The sequence below is a fragment of the Molossus molossus genome, unplaced genomic scaffold (assembly GCF_014108415.1).
Source record: "Molossus molossus isolate mMolMol1 unplaced genomic scaffold, mMolMol1.p scaffold_m16_p_11, whole genome shotgun sequence".
NCBI lineage: Eukaryota > Metazoa > Chordata > Mammalia > Chiroptera > Molossidae > Molossus > Molossus molossus.
In genome coordinates this window covers 91,878,648-91,893,115 of record NW_023425346.1, presented here as the reverse complement: position 1 = coordinate 91,893,115, position 14,468 = coordinate 91,878,648, and the positions used below count along the sequence as shown (strand labels likewise).

At 56.9% G+C, this 14,468-nt stretch overlaps 1 protein-coding gene across 4 annotated transcripts; it reads right to left on the bottom strand.

The window, feature by feature from the left end:
• Positions 1-6,652: 6,652 nt before the first annotated feature.
• GMPPA (GDP-mannose pyrophosphorylase A) lies at positions 6,653-14,433 on the bottom strand. Of its 4 annotated transcripts, none has more exons than XM_036254049.1 (14): positions 14,357-14,433; positions 13,416-13,476; positions 13,213-13,310; positions 12,180-12,283; positions 11,707-11,893; positions 11,294-11,353; positions 9,391-9,521; positions 8,777-8,791; positions 8,266-8,400; positions 8,063-8,160; positions 7,847-7,893; positions 7,561-7,653; positions 7,285-7,453; positions 6,653-6,998 (listed from the first exon to the last, which is right to left on the bottom strand). In XM_036254049.1, the coding sequence occupies exons 2-14, from the start codon at positions 13,453-13,455 to the stop codon at positions 6,898-6,900; spliced, it is 1,278 nt and encodes a 425-aa protein (XP_036109942.1). In that variant the 5' UTR covers positions 13,456-13,476; positions 14,357-14,433; the 3' UTR covers positions 6,653-6,897. The 4 variants fall into 4 exon arrangements, with proteins under 4 accessions (XP_036109942.1, XP_036109941.1, XP_036109944.1 ...); XM_036254048.1 differs by having other exon boundaries at positions 14,221-14,395; XM_036254051.1 differs by having other exon boundaries at positions 13,416-13,470; positions 14,357-14,382.
• Between the last annotated feature and the right edge of the window lie 35 nt (positions 14,434-14,468).

Genomic DNA, 14,468 nt, shown 5'->3' with positions numbered 1-14,468 from the left:
ACTTGCACACCCACCATACCTTGCCCGCTCTGGGACACTGGCGCCCCTCCCCCACCCGCCCTACCCCCAACTTGGTCATTCCCATGTCTGGGACAGAGGACACCCTGGCTGACTTTGCTTCAAATGTTACCCAAATTTCTAGCCACAGCCAGGCTGGGGTGGGAGGATGCTGTTGAGTGAACAGGCCAGGGAGCACAGAGGCCAAATGTGGATGTTGGAGGGAGTTGAAATGTGCAGGCTTGGATGGTAAGGAGTGCAATCCTAAAGAACCAATGCAGAGGGTGTCCCCCACAGAGTGGGCTAGGGAGCCTGGGGTGGCTGCCCTCCTGCGGAGGGGAGGCAGGCATGTGGGGTATTATCAAAGGCAGGGACAGCCCCTTTTGGCAGGCCAGGAGGAGGTGTCTCAGTGCCCCCAGGGTGGGGTGGTCACAGTGAGCAGCTTGTGATCTGAGGTGCCCTGTGAAAGCATGAGGCCTCAAGGGGGGGAAGCACTTGTCCCCTAGAGGAAACGAGGGGGGGCTGATTAATCGGGGCGCTAATGAGCAGCAGGGAGAGGAAGCTCAGAGGGGCGGGGGAGGCGGCTCCATCGATCCGAGCCGCGGAACCAGCAGCTGAAAAAAAAGTGAGAAGGGAATCGATCTGAGGGAAACTGCAGCTGCTGGGGATTAGAGCCTGAGGTCCACCTGCTGCCCGGTGGCCACCCCTCTCGTGTCAGGCGTCAGGCCTGCCCCTCGGGTCACAGCCCCTGCCTGGCCCTGGAGGAGGGGCTGGGGAGAGCTCCACGGGGGGTGGGGAGAGCAGGGGGCCACTCTGCCCAGCCTTGGCTGCAAGACCAGGTCAGCCCTTCAGTCATCACAGGTCACCCCAGCATGGACCCACCCCCACACACACCCTGGCCATGCATGGCACTTTGCAGGGATTGTCCCCAACCTCTAATCAAAGTAGCTTCCTCAGGGGCCCCATGGCTGGGCTTCCCCACAAGCCAGCTCCCCCAAGCTGGGAGATAAGACCCTTGGGGCCAGGGGCTGCATCTGGCAAGGTCCCAAAAAGGAAAGTGGAGTTGGCACTGGAAGCAGCTGCTGAGTTAACAACACTCAGTCTCCAAGTGACCACACATAGTCCCCCTTTCTCTGCCTCCTGCCCAGGTAGCCCCTCCCATGCTTGCCCTCCCTGCTAGACTTTCAGTCTCGACCCTTCCAGCACTTCTTCCCTCACCTTCTTGTCCTCCCCCAGCTTCTCTTTTCCCCTTTCTCCTAGTATTGATTTTTCTTTACTGTTTTTTTTTAAAAAGGTGATTTAATTGCTTTTTTAAGGTTACTTCAGTCTGGGGCTCAGCCAAGAAAGCAGGGAGCTACCCTCCGAGCTTTCCCCAGTCCTTGCTGCTGCCCTGGACTCGTGCACATCCCTAAGTCACCCTACCATCCATAGAGATCACAGTCACACTCCCCTCCGCACACTGGCCTCCATCACGAGCCAAAAGCACGCCCTCTCTGCTCCTGAGGGCCTGGCAGGGAGCCTTCGACCTCCAGAGGGCACGAAGTTGAGTGGTGGCCTGGTGTGGGGAGCAGGGGTAGCTCCAGGCCACTGGAAAAGTGGAAGGGCACACAGCCCCACCTCTGCCCCACGGACAGCTACCCCCAGTTGTCCCCAAGTCTCCATCATCCTGACTCCTGGGAAGCAGGTTATGCTCAGTGGCAGCACCCCCCAATACCTTCAGCCCATCCTTTGGCCTTCCCCCACTCCAGTGTCTCCTGTTTTCCCCCCTGGCCCACTACACCCTCTTTTCCTCCGGCTCCGTCCTTTCTCCCTCCCTCTCCCCGCTTCCCTGCCTGCCTCCCTCTCTGCCCGGCTGCAGTTGGGTGATAATCTCCCTCATTTAGCCTCCTGGCTGCTTCCCCGGCTCATTGCCCAGCTGGTCCCTGGGGCCGGGCCCAGCTTCTTCCCCACCCCCACCCCCAGCCCAGCGCCCAAGCTCTCCCGTCCCCTCCCTGCTTCCCCCACCCACTCCCGGGGGACCAGCTGCCCCCTGCAGTGAGCATCAGGGCCAAGTGTTGCTGGCCAGAACCTGAACTGAGCGTGATCAGAACGGGAAGGGCTGTCAGGACTCCAGTTGGGAGTGTGGGTGCCCAGGGCAGGGGCCACGGGTCAGAGGGCTGGCCGCAGGGCTGTGAAGTCCTAGCCAGGTGTCCTCTGTCCTCCCGTCGCCCTCATTCCCCAGATTTGTCCCCCCCCCCCCCCCGATGAACCAGGCTTCCTGCCTGAGAGAATGGTGGACAGGCTGTGAGGTGAGATTAGAGGCATCTGTGCGGCCTGACAAGACAGGGCATGGGAATGGGGGCAGGAGGGTGAGGGAGGTGACAGGGAGGACAGAGGTTCTGACTCAGAGCACCTGGGAGCGGGCAGGAGGTTTTATTTGGGCAAAATCCCCCACAGGCCAACCCAGAGAACTCCCAGGATGCAGCTTGGGGGGCTCCCAGGGCGCCTCTAGGCCCTTCCCGCATCAGTGCTCTTGGGTTCTGCCTCTTCACCCCGCACAGGGCCTCCCAAGCTGAGCTGCACTTGCCCCTTCTCCCCATGTGTGGCCCCAGCTCCTTGCCTGGGTGGCCCCATTCATAAATGACATGACCCCCAAACTCTTAGAAAGCATTATCTTAGAGATAAGAGTCCCCAGCCTCCCCCGGTCCCAAAGGACACCCCCTGGCCACCCTCGACATGCCAGTCACCGTCCCAGACCCGGCTCTGGTGCGGACCAAGGGATGAGCCAGTGTGGGACAGACATGGTCGGGAAGGGACAAGGCTGGGGGTGGGGGCCGGGACTGGGCAAGGCCTGACTGGCGAGCAAGCCGCAGTGACAAACGGGCTGTGCGGGGGCTGAGGGGCGGGGGGCGGACCGTGGCTGATTTATCTGGGTTATTTATGCTGCGGACGAGGCAGGAGAAACGGTTAATGAGAGTCCCAGAGAAGGGGGGTGGGGAGGGTCGGACGTGATCTGAGGCGACTTAGGAGGGTTATCGGCCCACCACCAGGCCCTGCCCCCCACTGCCCTCCAGCACTCTGCATCCCAGACCTCGACCTAGGACCAGCCCAGTCCAGCCCTGACCCCTCTCCTGTGGCACCCCAATCCCCTTTTGGGATGCCACGCTTAGACAGTGGGTCACTGGGGATGAAGGAGACCAGGTCCAAGATTAAGGGGCAGCTGGAGGAACTGGGGAGGGGGCCAGGCAAGGGAGGGCAGGGAAAGAAGAAAGATAAATCTTGGCTGGACAGAAACTGACCAAGTCTGCGGGGCTGGTGGGGGAGGGGGAGGGCAGAGGAGGTTAGTGTAGCAGTGGGTGGGCAGCTGCCAGTCTCGGAGCTGAGGCTGGAGAGAGGGCATTGGGGTGCAGGTCTGGTGTAAGCCAGGAGCCATCGCGGGGCCTGAGAGGCAGAGACAGGCCGGGGTGGGGGGTGCTGGTCAGAGAGAAGAGAGAGGCAGGGAAGGAGGGGGGAGAAGATCCAGAAGAGGAGGGGGAGAGGGCTTTGCAGCAGCGAAAGCTGCTGGGAACAGATAAGGCGGCACAGCAGCAGGAGGGATTAAAGCTCTGAAGGGCGGGGGCGGGGGCGAGGCAGGGAGGAGGGGGTTGAGGGCAAGACATCAGGACCAAGGAGATGAGGGGGAGAATTGAGGGCTGCCAGAGGGGCAGGATTTAATAAGAAGCAAAGAGGTGATTGTCGCCTAGGAAAGAGGGAGGATAGAGGGGGCCCCTGCTCATCTCTTTGACAGAGGGGATCTTTCCACCATTGGCGAGCCCCACACCCTGCACACGTAGGGTAGCAGAGCTCAGCGGATGGGTGCATTACTGAGGGCAGGGTACTAGCGGTAGATTGCTGGGTGGGAGTAGTGGCAGAAGCCAACTCTGGGAGCAGCTGAGCTCCTGGCAAGAGTAAGGGCACACAGCGCCTCCTTGAGGTGGCCAGTGAAACCCAGGGCGCGGGGAACACCGGTCTAGGGTACCCAGCCAGCCTGTCCTCAGATGGAGGCCCCATCATGCCCAGGAGGGCAGGGACCAGCATTTCAAAGGGGGTTTCTTTGTGGGGAGGGTATCGAGGGAGGGCAGGTGGCCTCTCCAGGAACAGCCCTGCTGTTCTCCAAGCCTCCCAGAGTGTGGTCTTGGGGAGGGTTAGACCCCTGATCCTTCCAGACAAGAGTCTAGGGCAGTTCAGAGGTGGTTGTGGTGATGGAGGGGCTCCTGGAGGGAAGGAAGAGGAAGAATAGGAGGAGCAGGGGGTGGTGGGTGGGGCAGAGTAATTGCGTGTTTGTCAGTTCTGTCTGCACTCGAGGGAGCGTGTGTGGTGGTGGATATAGCTTCGCCTGCAGGAGCATGTGTCTGTTGGCAGAGGTGTCAGTATGTCTGTCTCGGGGGTCTGGGCTCTCCTTGGCCCCCGCCCCCCCTTTGTGTTTTGGGGGTGGTGGCACTGGGCACACCCAGCTGTGCTCCGTGCTGATGCGGCAGATGTGGCGGGGCCCCAGCTGTGTCTGTTTCCCGGAGAGGGGGAGGGGGCTGCAATCTGCTCCCCCGATAATGGCTGCTAAGTGCTGCAGGGAGGGGATGGAGATGGGGGTAGGACTGGGGCCCCGGGCAACTCCACCGAAGGGTCAGGAAGATGAAGGCCCAGTCCCTGCCCCACCCTGTCCTGGCCAGCCTCCTGGCAATCTGTTCTTGGCTTGGCCTCTTCCCCTGGTTGGCTCCTGAAGCCCATCCAAATCTCTCATCACTCAGTCCCCGTCCCCAGCTCTCCTCCTGACGCCCCATCCAGCTTGGTGCCAGGGACCCGCCCCTCTCCCTGGCCCCCAGCTCGCTCCCCCTCGCTGATTTTACAGAATAATCTTTTTATGGAAACCGAAAAAAAGGCACTAATGGCAGGAACGCACCCCTCCCCCGCATCCCTCCCCTGCTCATCCCCCACTTCCCACCCCGGTTCCCTCAGTTCTCCCTTAACCCCTCCGGGGGGCCAGCACCCTCCTACCCCTACAGGGACGCAGTCCCAGAGGTGAGCGAGAAGGGGGCTCCCTGTTCTCTCTCCCCTCCACAGGCAGGGGCTCCCATATCCTAAGCCCTAGCAGTACCCCCAGAGATGGATGGGCTCTGGGCCCCTCCCAGGGCAGAAAAGGCTGAAGAGGAGTGGGAAGCATTACAACTTCCCTTTCTTAGCTCCCTTCCACCTGAGCACATACACGCCAGTGACTCCATCAGCCTGGGGGCATGTTACAAGGACCTCAGCTGTACTAGCCCCTCCCACTTGGAGCACTGACCCTTTCCCCTTCCAGTGCCTCCCCCAAGTCCCCCCACACTGGGCCTAGGAGGGGGATGCTGGGGGGCAGGGCCTGACACAGACTTATTGGATTTCACGGTGTTTTGCTGAGAAAATAATTAAATTATCATATTTATGATGGAGCTGCCATGGCCTCTGCCAACCATTCAGAACGGAAGGGTCAGGACTGGGAGGAGGAAAAGTAAGGGACCCAACTCCTTCCTCAGGGAGTTGACCCCAGGCCCAGAGTAGGCATCTACTGCCTCCTCCCAACCACAGCAGAGGACGGAAGGTCTGGGCTGGAGGCAGGAACCCGAGAGAACAGGAAGGGGTTGAGTCCAGGAAGATTAGAGGTCATGACTGCCAAACCCCTGGGTCATTGCAGGTGCTCTCACGAAGCCTGCAGGACCTGAGGGCCTGGGAGGTCACTTCCAGCCTAATCCCCATGTCACCCTCAGCCCAGCTCCTGAACCAGCTCATCTTTCTAACTGCCTGGCTATGAAGCTATGAAATCCTGGGCTCTGTCCCAGACCCTGGTGCTGATAACAAGGCCCAGCACCCTGCTGCCTGCTGCCAGGACCCCATCCTCCCTCCCACCCACGCCCTGCCCCCCCCCCATTCTCTTCGGGTAATTAGATTCCTCTCAATTAGCAGATTACGATCATTACTAGCTCATCTGGCAACTAAGCTCCGCACCCACAGCTGGGGAGAGGGGGGGCACCAAGAGGGGCACGTGGGGGTCATGGGCAACATGAGTGATGCTGGGTTGCTCTGGGGTTTCAGGAATGTGGAGTGGCGGATGAGGCTTCTCGAGGAGCAAAGCCAGGATGGTGGGGGTGGCCAGGCATCCTCTCCCAGAACAGCGCTGCCTACTGTGAAGACTGAAGGCACCAGCCAGGTCCACTGTGCCTGCCAGGGGAGCAGAAGAGACACCAGGCCTCTGGTGGGCAAGGGAGAAACCCCCACTGTCAAAAGCTGGGCTAGGATGGGATGCAGCTGGCAAAGCAGAAAACAGGCCGGGGTTGGGGCAGGAAGTGAAGACGGGATGCCCGGTGATCCAATCTCGGGCCTGTGGCTCCCAGTCCCTGTGCCTGCCGCCTGAACCCCACTGCCCAGCTGAAGTCCTTCACCCATCCCTTCGAAAGCCCTGCGCTCCGAGGCCTGAGCCAGAACCAGTGAAGAGGAACAGGGAGGCGGGCGGGCAGGCAGCATCAGGGTAGGGGTGAAGGCGGGCCCGGCAGGCTGGGAGCCTTGAGGGCCTTTCTCCCGAGCAGCAGCGAGCGGCGCTGAGGCAGTGGGAGGGGGAGATTTACCAGGGCTCCAGATTCATTATTCATGAGCCCGCAGCGACGACTCCAATTTAAATGCTAATGTGGGGGGGCCTGACTCAGCTGCCCCCCTTCCACCCCCACACCAGTCCAGGCACAAGCTGAGTCCTCGCTGGCTCCAAGGTTCATGGGGTTTATTAGGAGTGGAAAGGGAGGCCAGGAGTCCTCTGCCCACCCACGTTGTTCTGGATGTGTGAGATTCTGCCTGGCTTCCCCAGGTCCATTCTGGACACAGGCTGGAGGGGTAGGAGTTGGGGGGGCCCTGTGGCAGCCCCCTTCAGAGGATGATCTGGTTGGTGAAGCTTCGGCTCAGCTCCTTGTGTGGCAGAACGATCGAGTTCAGGATGAGCACCTCAGCAGGGATCCGGACACGGCAGCCTGCAGCCAGGATGAGGGCACCAGGAGACCATGGGAGAGGAAGCCGGGGCGAGGGGGGGGTCCGCTGCCATCAGGAGGGATCCCTCCCTGCCCATCTGTGCCCTGGCCCCATGCCCCCAGTGACTCACACAGGGCCTGGCACAGCAGGCACTTGGTAAATGTTTGCTAAAGGAAAACACACACACACACACACACACACGCACACGCATACACAAATTCTCCCCACAGCCCACCTGTATCACCTGTGATGGTTTCTCTCAGCCCTAAGTCCCCTAGGAAGCCATACCCAGGATGGTGATGGCAGGCAGCAACTTCCCATCCTTGAAGAGGCTCTCACTGTCCATGTGGGCTCGAGGGTCGTTGGGATTGGGGTCATTCGGGGTACCCTCCACACGGGCCCAGCGCCCCACAGTGCTTCCCCAGCCCACAATGCTGTGCAAAACACATGTGTGCTCCTGCCAAACAGGACAGTGTGAGTTGAGGAGGCAGATGCAGAGCCTGTGGGGGTTCACCCCCAGCCTCCTGGGGTACCAGGCCCTACTGCACGTGCTCGGGTGCCTACCTGTAGCGTGGCTCCATGAAGGACAATGCTCTCTCGGAGCCGCACACCCTCGCCCACAGTCACCCCCTCCCCAATGGAGACGTTGGGGCCCAGCTGTGGAAAGGAACATATACCATAAGCCCCGGAGGGGCTTGGACGATCCCAAATCCAAACCCCTCACAAGGGTGAAGGAACCTAGTTGGGGCCTATGATGGGCTGTGACAAACCTAAGAGACTGTACTCCGAGCTCAGGAGATACCCCCCCGCCCCACCTACCTTCCTCTCCCTGGGCTGGGCCACTGCTTACCACAGCTGATGGGGCCACCTTAGCCGTTGGGTGAATGTAAACATTTCCTAGAAGCAGAAGAGAGGAGCCTGGGGACAAATACCCCAAACCATATCTAGTTCAGGGGGGGCAGGAATTGAGATTTCACCTCTGGATCTGAGGTCAAGAGTCACAGCTCAGCGAGCAGAGGGGGCTGTTGTAGGAGACAAAGGTTGGGAATGGTGGCAGGACGGGTACCTCGAATCCGTGGCCCCCCTGGGCTGTGCTTGGTCAGGCGTTCGGGGTGCGTGAGCTGGTACTGGCCCAGGTAGAGGCGGGAGGCATAGAGTGCGGAGCTGGGGGCCACAAAGTGGAGCAGGGGCTCAGGGGCCAGTAGGGCCTGGACCCGCCATCCTGAAGCCTTCTCCCCCCAAGCCCCCCATCAGAGGCCTCTCCCATACCCTGCAGACTTGATCTGGCTCCAGATCCCGTCAGTGAGGTACACGTAGATCTGGCCCTGCCCAGCCAGGGCCGAGAACACATCCTGCTCCAGGCGGATGGTGCCTGCCCCCCGCCACAGGCCTGAGGAGTCCTCCCTGGCAGGGGGACAGGATGCTGACGTCAGTCCCCAAGGGAGCCCAACTGGGTGGCTAAGAGAGGCTCGCTCAGGGATGGGAATCGGAGAGAACCTCACTACCTTGCAAGGCCTGGTCAGAGCCTCTCCAAAGGATGTTTGCGTCCCAGGAAGCTCTCCCACCACTCACCTCCATCAGCCCCTCGCTCTCCCAGCTCAGAGATTATCCCGGGGCAGCCCCAGGCATACCCCTGCTGCCCATCCTGCCCCCTTGTCCAGAAGGAGCTCGGCCAGACTTGCCTCCTCCCAATTACCCCATTCTCCTCCCATCCACACCTCTGAACCCCACCTCCGGGCCCTCCCTCTCACTGGATGGAATGAAACACGGACAGACTCACCCCACAGGAAGGCAGCTGGTGAGGGCAGAAGACAGTCACAGAAAAAGAGGGAGAGAGAGATGGTAGAGATGCCAGTTCAGCAGAAACAGAGAGGCCAGGAGAGATGGGAAGAGAAGCAGATACGGGTGGAAGTGAAAAGGCGGCTACGAGTGAATGAGGCATGAGAGGGAATGAAGGCAAGAAGCCACAGAAGGGCCTAGGAGGACCACCCTGGGACTGCGGCTGGTGCTGAGCACAGCTCCCTCTGGGGCACTATACTCCAAAGGAAGCTTCCGCAGCCTGAGCGTGTGCGCGTATGCGCGCGCGCCTGCACCCAAGCGCGTGTGCGCCCAAGTGTGTGTGTTACCGTCTGTTCTGAAAGACATCTCTGGGACATTCAGGGTTTGAGAGCAATGGACCAGAAGGGGAGTGGGCAGGTGTTGACAGAGGAGGATCTGGGATGGATAAAGAAGAGGGACAGAATGAGGTTAGAAGGGGAGGGACTGAGGAGGCTTGGCTAGAGATGACAGTGGAGGGGGAGAAGGAGGAGGAAGATGAGCAGGTTGAAATGGAGCCAGCAGAGACTGGGCAGGGGGCTATGACTTGGGGTTACAGGGCCATGGGGTCTGCCTCACAGTTGCCCATCCTTCTGATTACGCTGGAAGACATCCCGAAGGGGCTTCAGAGCTTCTGGGGAAAAGAGGTAGACGCCGCAGTTGATGATGTCACTGACGAACGTGCTGGGTTTCTCCACATAGTGCAGGACCTGAGGACAGAGTGGGCTGGGGTCAGAAGAGCAGGGACCATGGCCACCATCCCCCAAGATCTTTCAAATCTCCTGGTCCTCCTGTTGCCACAGAGGGTCTTCCTAAAATGCAGAGCACATCTTGTCACTGCCCTTCAACTTCACCTTCAAGGTAAGTCCCAACTGCCTGCTTTCTCCCTCTTGATCCTTCCCACCTGCCAGCGGTCCCGGAAGACAACTCCATGCCGTGGCATGTGGGTGCTTTTCCGAATGCCCTTAACCAACTCTTCACCTGGAAAACTTCCCTTTCAAAAACTCAGCTGACATGGTCACTCCCTCTCTAAGTACACTCTTATCTGCCCCAGGGTTAGCTTCTCAGTTCTGGGCCCTCCTGTGCTCTGGTCACGCCTCACCCACAGTGGCACGTGTGTCATCTGCGATGGTTGATTTTGATGTCTCTCCCACCAGACTGAGGGCTTCTGAGAGGCAGGAATTGTCTTTCTCGCTCTGTTTCTCTCACACTGAGCTAGTGCCTAACACAAAACTTTTTGTGTGTGTGAATCTCTCTCTCTCTCTCTATTCATATGTGGTTTTTTTTTCTTTATTGATTTTTAGAGAGAGAAGAAGGGAGAGGCAAATAGAAACATCAGTGAGAGAGAACATGCCCCCCACTAGGGATTTGGCCCACAACCTGAGCATGTGCTCTGACTGGGAATTGAACTGGTGACCTCTTGGTGCATGGGTCGACGCTCAACCACTGAGCCACACCGGCTGGGCTTCACATGTATTTTTTTTAAATCCTCTCCCGAGGACATTTTTGTTTTTTGTTTTTTTTGCATTTATTCCCAGATAGAGCAGGAGGGAGAGAGGGAGGGAGGGAGGAAGAGAGAGAGAAACATCGATGTGAGAGAGACACATCGAGTGGTTGCCACTCACACGACCCCAACCGGGGCCGGGGACAAACTGCAACTGAGATACGTGCCCTTAGTAAGAACCAAACCCAGGACTCTCCAGGTCCGTGGGCTGATGCTCTAACTGCTGAGCCAAACCGGCCAGGGCTTCACATGTATTTTTAATACTAAAACCTGAACAAACAAAAGGGGTGCATGAAAGCCAGCTAGGCTCCAGAGCAGGGAGTTTCAGAGACAGAGATTCCCCACCTCCCACGCCCCCACCCACCTTGCTAATTATGCTCCCACCTCCAAAATTCCAGAGGCACTATGCTGTTTCCTGCCTCCATGCCTTTGCACATGTCATTCCTTCTACCTGCAATGCCTTCCTGTCTCCTTCATGTTGACAAATTCAATTCAGTTCAGACCTCACCTCCTCCAGAGCACTCCCCACCCTCACCCACGTGGGCTGGGTCGGGCCCCCTTTGGTGTTGTCCTAGCACCCTGTGCATGTCTATTGGAGCACCGCATCCATGGCATTTATCTGTTACCTCTTCACCAATCTTCCTTTTATAAATGTTCTTTATTGATTTTAGAGAGAGAGGGAGAGGAAGAGAGAGAGATAGAAACATGGATGAGAGAGAACATCGACTGGCAGCCTCCTGCATGCCGTCCACTGGGGATTTGGCCCACAACCTGGGCATGTGCCCTGACTGGGAATTGAACCGGCGACCTCTTGTTCACCAATCTTTCTTAGAGGGGCAGAACAACTGAGGGTGTGCCACACCTCTTTAACAAGACTGGGGCCCACCCCCTCACATGCCAACATTTTCTAGAGGCTCAGTGGTGGGAGAATGATGACACGTAGAATAGGCACCTAGCCAGCCACCTCTCTGCTCTTACCTCGTGTGTCTGTGGATTCTCTACGATGCAGCCATAGTTGAGGGATTGTGTCCTGTTAGCCTGAAAGACAGACATACTGAGACAGTGACCTGCCTGCTCCAGGGCAGCAAGGTCTGTTTTCTCTGTCTTGCTTTCCTTCTCCTATAACACCTGGCACGTAGCTCCACCACCGACAAGCCTTCAGCTGGGGTGAGAGCTGACAGCTGCCCTCCCCCACCACTTCTGAGCAATGAAAGGGCTAGAGGTCCCTCTCCACCACCACCTCCATTACTGCTGGGTTTCTAGACTCATCCCTCCTGATGCGCATTCTCACTGCAACTCCCCGGGTTGGCCCTGCCTCCCCAACACCCTGCGTTCCAGGAACCTTTCTAGATCACCCTCTCGACACCCTACAGCCCTCCAGGTCCCCTCACCGTAGTGCCCAGAAGCAAGAAAGGGTGAGGCTGGTGTCTGTGGGCAGCCAACATGGCACTCAAGGGGAAGTCGGAGCAAACATCAGCGTTGAGCACGAAGAAGGCTTCGGGGCCCCCAGCCAGGATCTGATCCCGGAAATGGTAGAGACCGCCTCCTGTGCCCAGAGGGGCAAATTCCTGCAGGTACCTGTCCCCAGAGACCCCAGAGCCAGCTCAGTGAGATCAGAGGAGACAGACACCATGAGCCTCAGCACCGGACCCTTCCTGTTCCCAGGATATGCTTTCCCAAGGCCCACAGAGAAACTCAATATATACAGGGATTCAGGAATGTCCAAAAAGAAACCTCCTAGTGTGTGTGGGTAACTTCTGGCAAATGCTGACTCAACCCACTCTGAGAACTGGGACAGAGAACTCAGATGCCCAGGGCACTGCTCCCCCACAACCTTTGCAGCACATGTGCAAAAACACCTGACCTGACTGGAAGGTTAAACTCTTGCTGGGCAGCTTCTAGGAACCGGGTAAGTGGTTCATCAGGTTGGTAGAAGCCAATGAGCAGAATCTCCTGCATTCCAGGGACCTGAGGACCAAAGAAGAGGTTGAGAGAAAAATAACATCTGATAGGAGCAAATGACAGGAGGGTGAAATCCCTGTACTGGCCCCAAATCCAGAAACCACACTTTCAGTCTCAGCCGGGGCCCTGGGCACTCATTTTACCATGCTGGCTTGATTTCTCCTCTGGACAATGAGAAAGCTAGAACGTCTCAGTCCCTGGTCTTTTCATCTTTTATTAGTCTATTATTCCCCCCCACCGCCACATCTGAAGTGGGGCTCACACTAGGATAGATTTTGCCTATCAAGCTGCATTATAGGATAATCCATTCATTTCCCCCATATTTATTATCTGTTAATCTGAGCTTGAGATCAGCATGAGGTAAGGATACCATTTATCAAGTGCCTACATTGTACTAGTTACTTTACAAACATGATCTCTAAGCTTTACAACCCCACAAAACAGGTCTAATCACCTCCTCTTTGCAAATAAGGAAACAAGAGCTGAGAAAGGGTGAGAAATTTGCTCAATTCCTTTTAGCAGACAGAGACAGGACTCAAATCAAAACCTTGCTGGTCCCAATACCAAAAGCAATAAAGAAATTAGCTCCACAGTGAGCAAGGGTAGTATGATTCGGTGCTTTATCATTAAGGTTTCCCATGCTACAGCTTTAAATTATCTCTAAGATTCCTGCTTAATCTCACAGTCCAGGCATTAAACATAGGAGTGAAATCTGAACAAGAAGAGGCCAGATGAGAGACTAGATTAGGAGAAGACAGCAGGACAGCTAGCTGCATTGTACCACTCGGGGTGGGGGGACATTCACATTGTCATTTGTAAATAGTGGTTTCTGGAGTTACGCTCGGTGGAAAGAAGTCATGATTGGAAAGGGGAGAAATACGGCATCAAGGATATGAGCAAAAACTGAGGTAGGGGAGGGGAGCTTATGGGATTACCTGGGCACAGGCCTCAATGTGGTGCTGGATCATAGGGACCCCCGCCACTGGAAACAGGGGTTTGGGCACCTCAAAAGACAAAGGCCTGAAGCGAGTCCCTAAGAGAGGAAAGAGGAGCACATTTCAGTTTTCTGCCTCCCTCTGCCCCCACCCCAAAAACCACTCCAGCCCAACCTCCTCCCCCCATCCCCCTGGCTCCTCACCCTTTTGAGGGCCTCCAATCAGGATTACAGCTTTCAGCATGACGGCAACTGCTACCTAAATCTCAAGTCCCAACAGAGAAGTCAGGCTCAGATCTCACACCCCAACCCAGGAACCCCACTCACACCCCAACCAAACCCCAAGCCCAAAACAGCAACACTGAGCCCACTCTCTCCCAGGACGTAAATCCAAAATTCAATTAGTCCCTCCCTGGGCACAACACCTCACAAATCCCACACATCTCAAATCCCAACCCAATTCCAGCTGGTCTTCAAACCCCTCAGTGATTCCTCCCAAATCCTGAAATCCACACTCCACAATTTGATCCTTAACAGACTTCCTTCTGGCCACAAACAGCAAACTCAGAAACTCAGCAATAGACCTCCTTCTCAAACCTTAAAAAACCAAAACTCCAAACCACTGATCCCCAACTTGGTCCATCTTCACTCAGATGTTAAGTCCTGAATGACAATAGTGAACCCTGATATTGAATCTCAAATCCTGAGTGAGCCCCAAATATTTAATAAGGAAACACTCAACACTTGAGTGAACTTCAAGTATTGAACTAACACTGATCTAGATATATTTGACAAATCCAAACCCTAGCAAAAGCCCTCTTTGTGCTGAACCTAAATCCTAAAATTAACCTCTAGGTAATGAACCTTGAATCAAAAGACAGGTACCCTTGGCATCCCAAACACAATATGCCAATCCCCTGTGTCCCAATACTGACAAGTGTTGAATCTTTGGATTCAGAAGATTGATTGCTGGTTCTGAACCTCACAACTGACTCCAATAGACCCTAACCTCGCATATCCAGGGGTTTTGTGGCCAGTACAGCACCCGACGTGCGGAGAGCCAGCCAGGAACTCCGATCCGCCCTGTCTAGGAGCCGTGCCCTGTCTTCGACCCCTTTCGCCACCCTTCCATCAGATCTCTTTACCACTAGTCCCCTTTATGCCAGCTCTGCCGCCCGCTACTGCTTGCTCCTTCCGCGCACGTGTCTTCTCGCAACTCGCGAGAGCTTCGCAAAGCCTGCCGGGAATTGTAGTTCT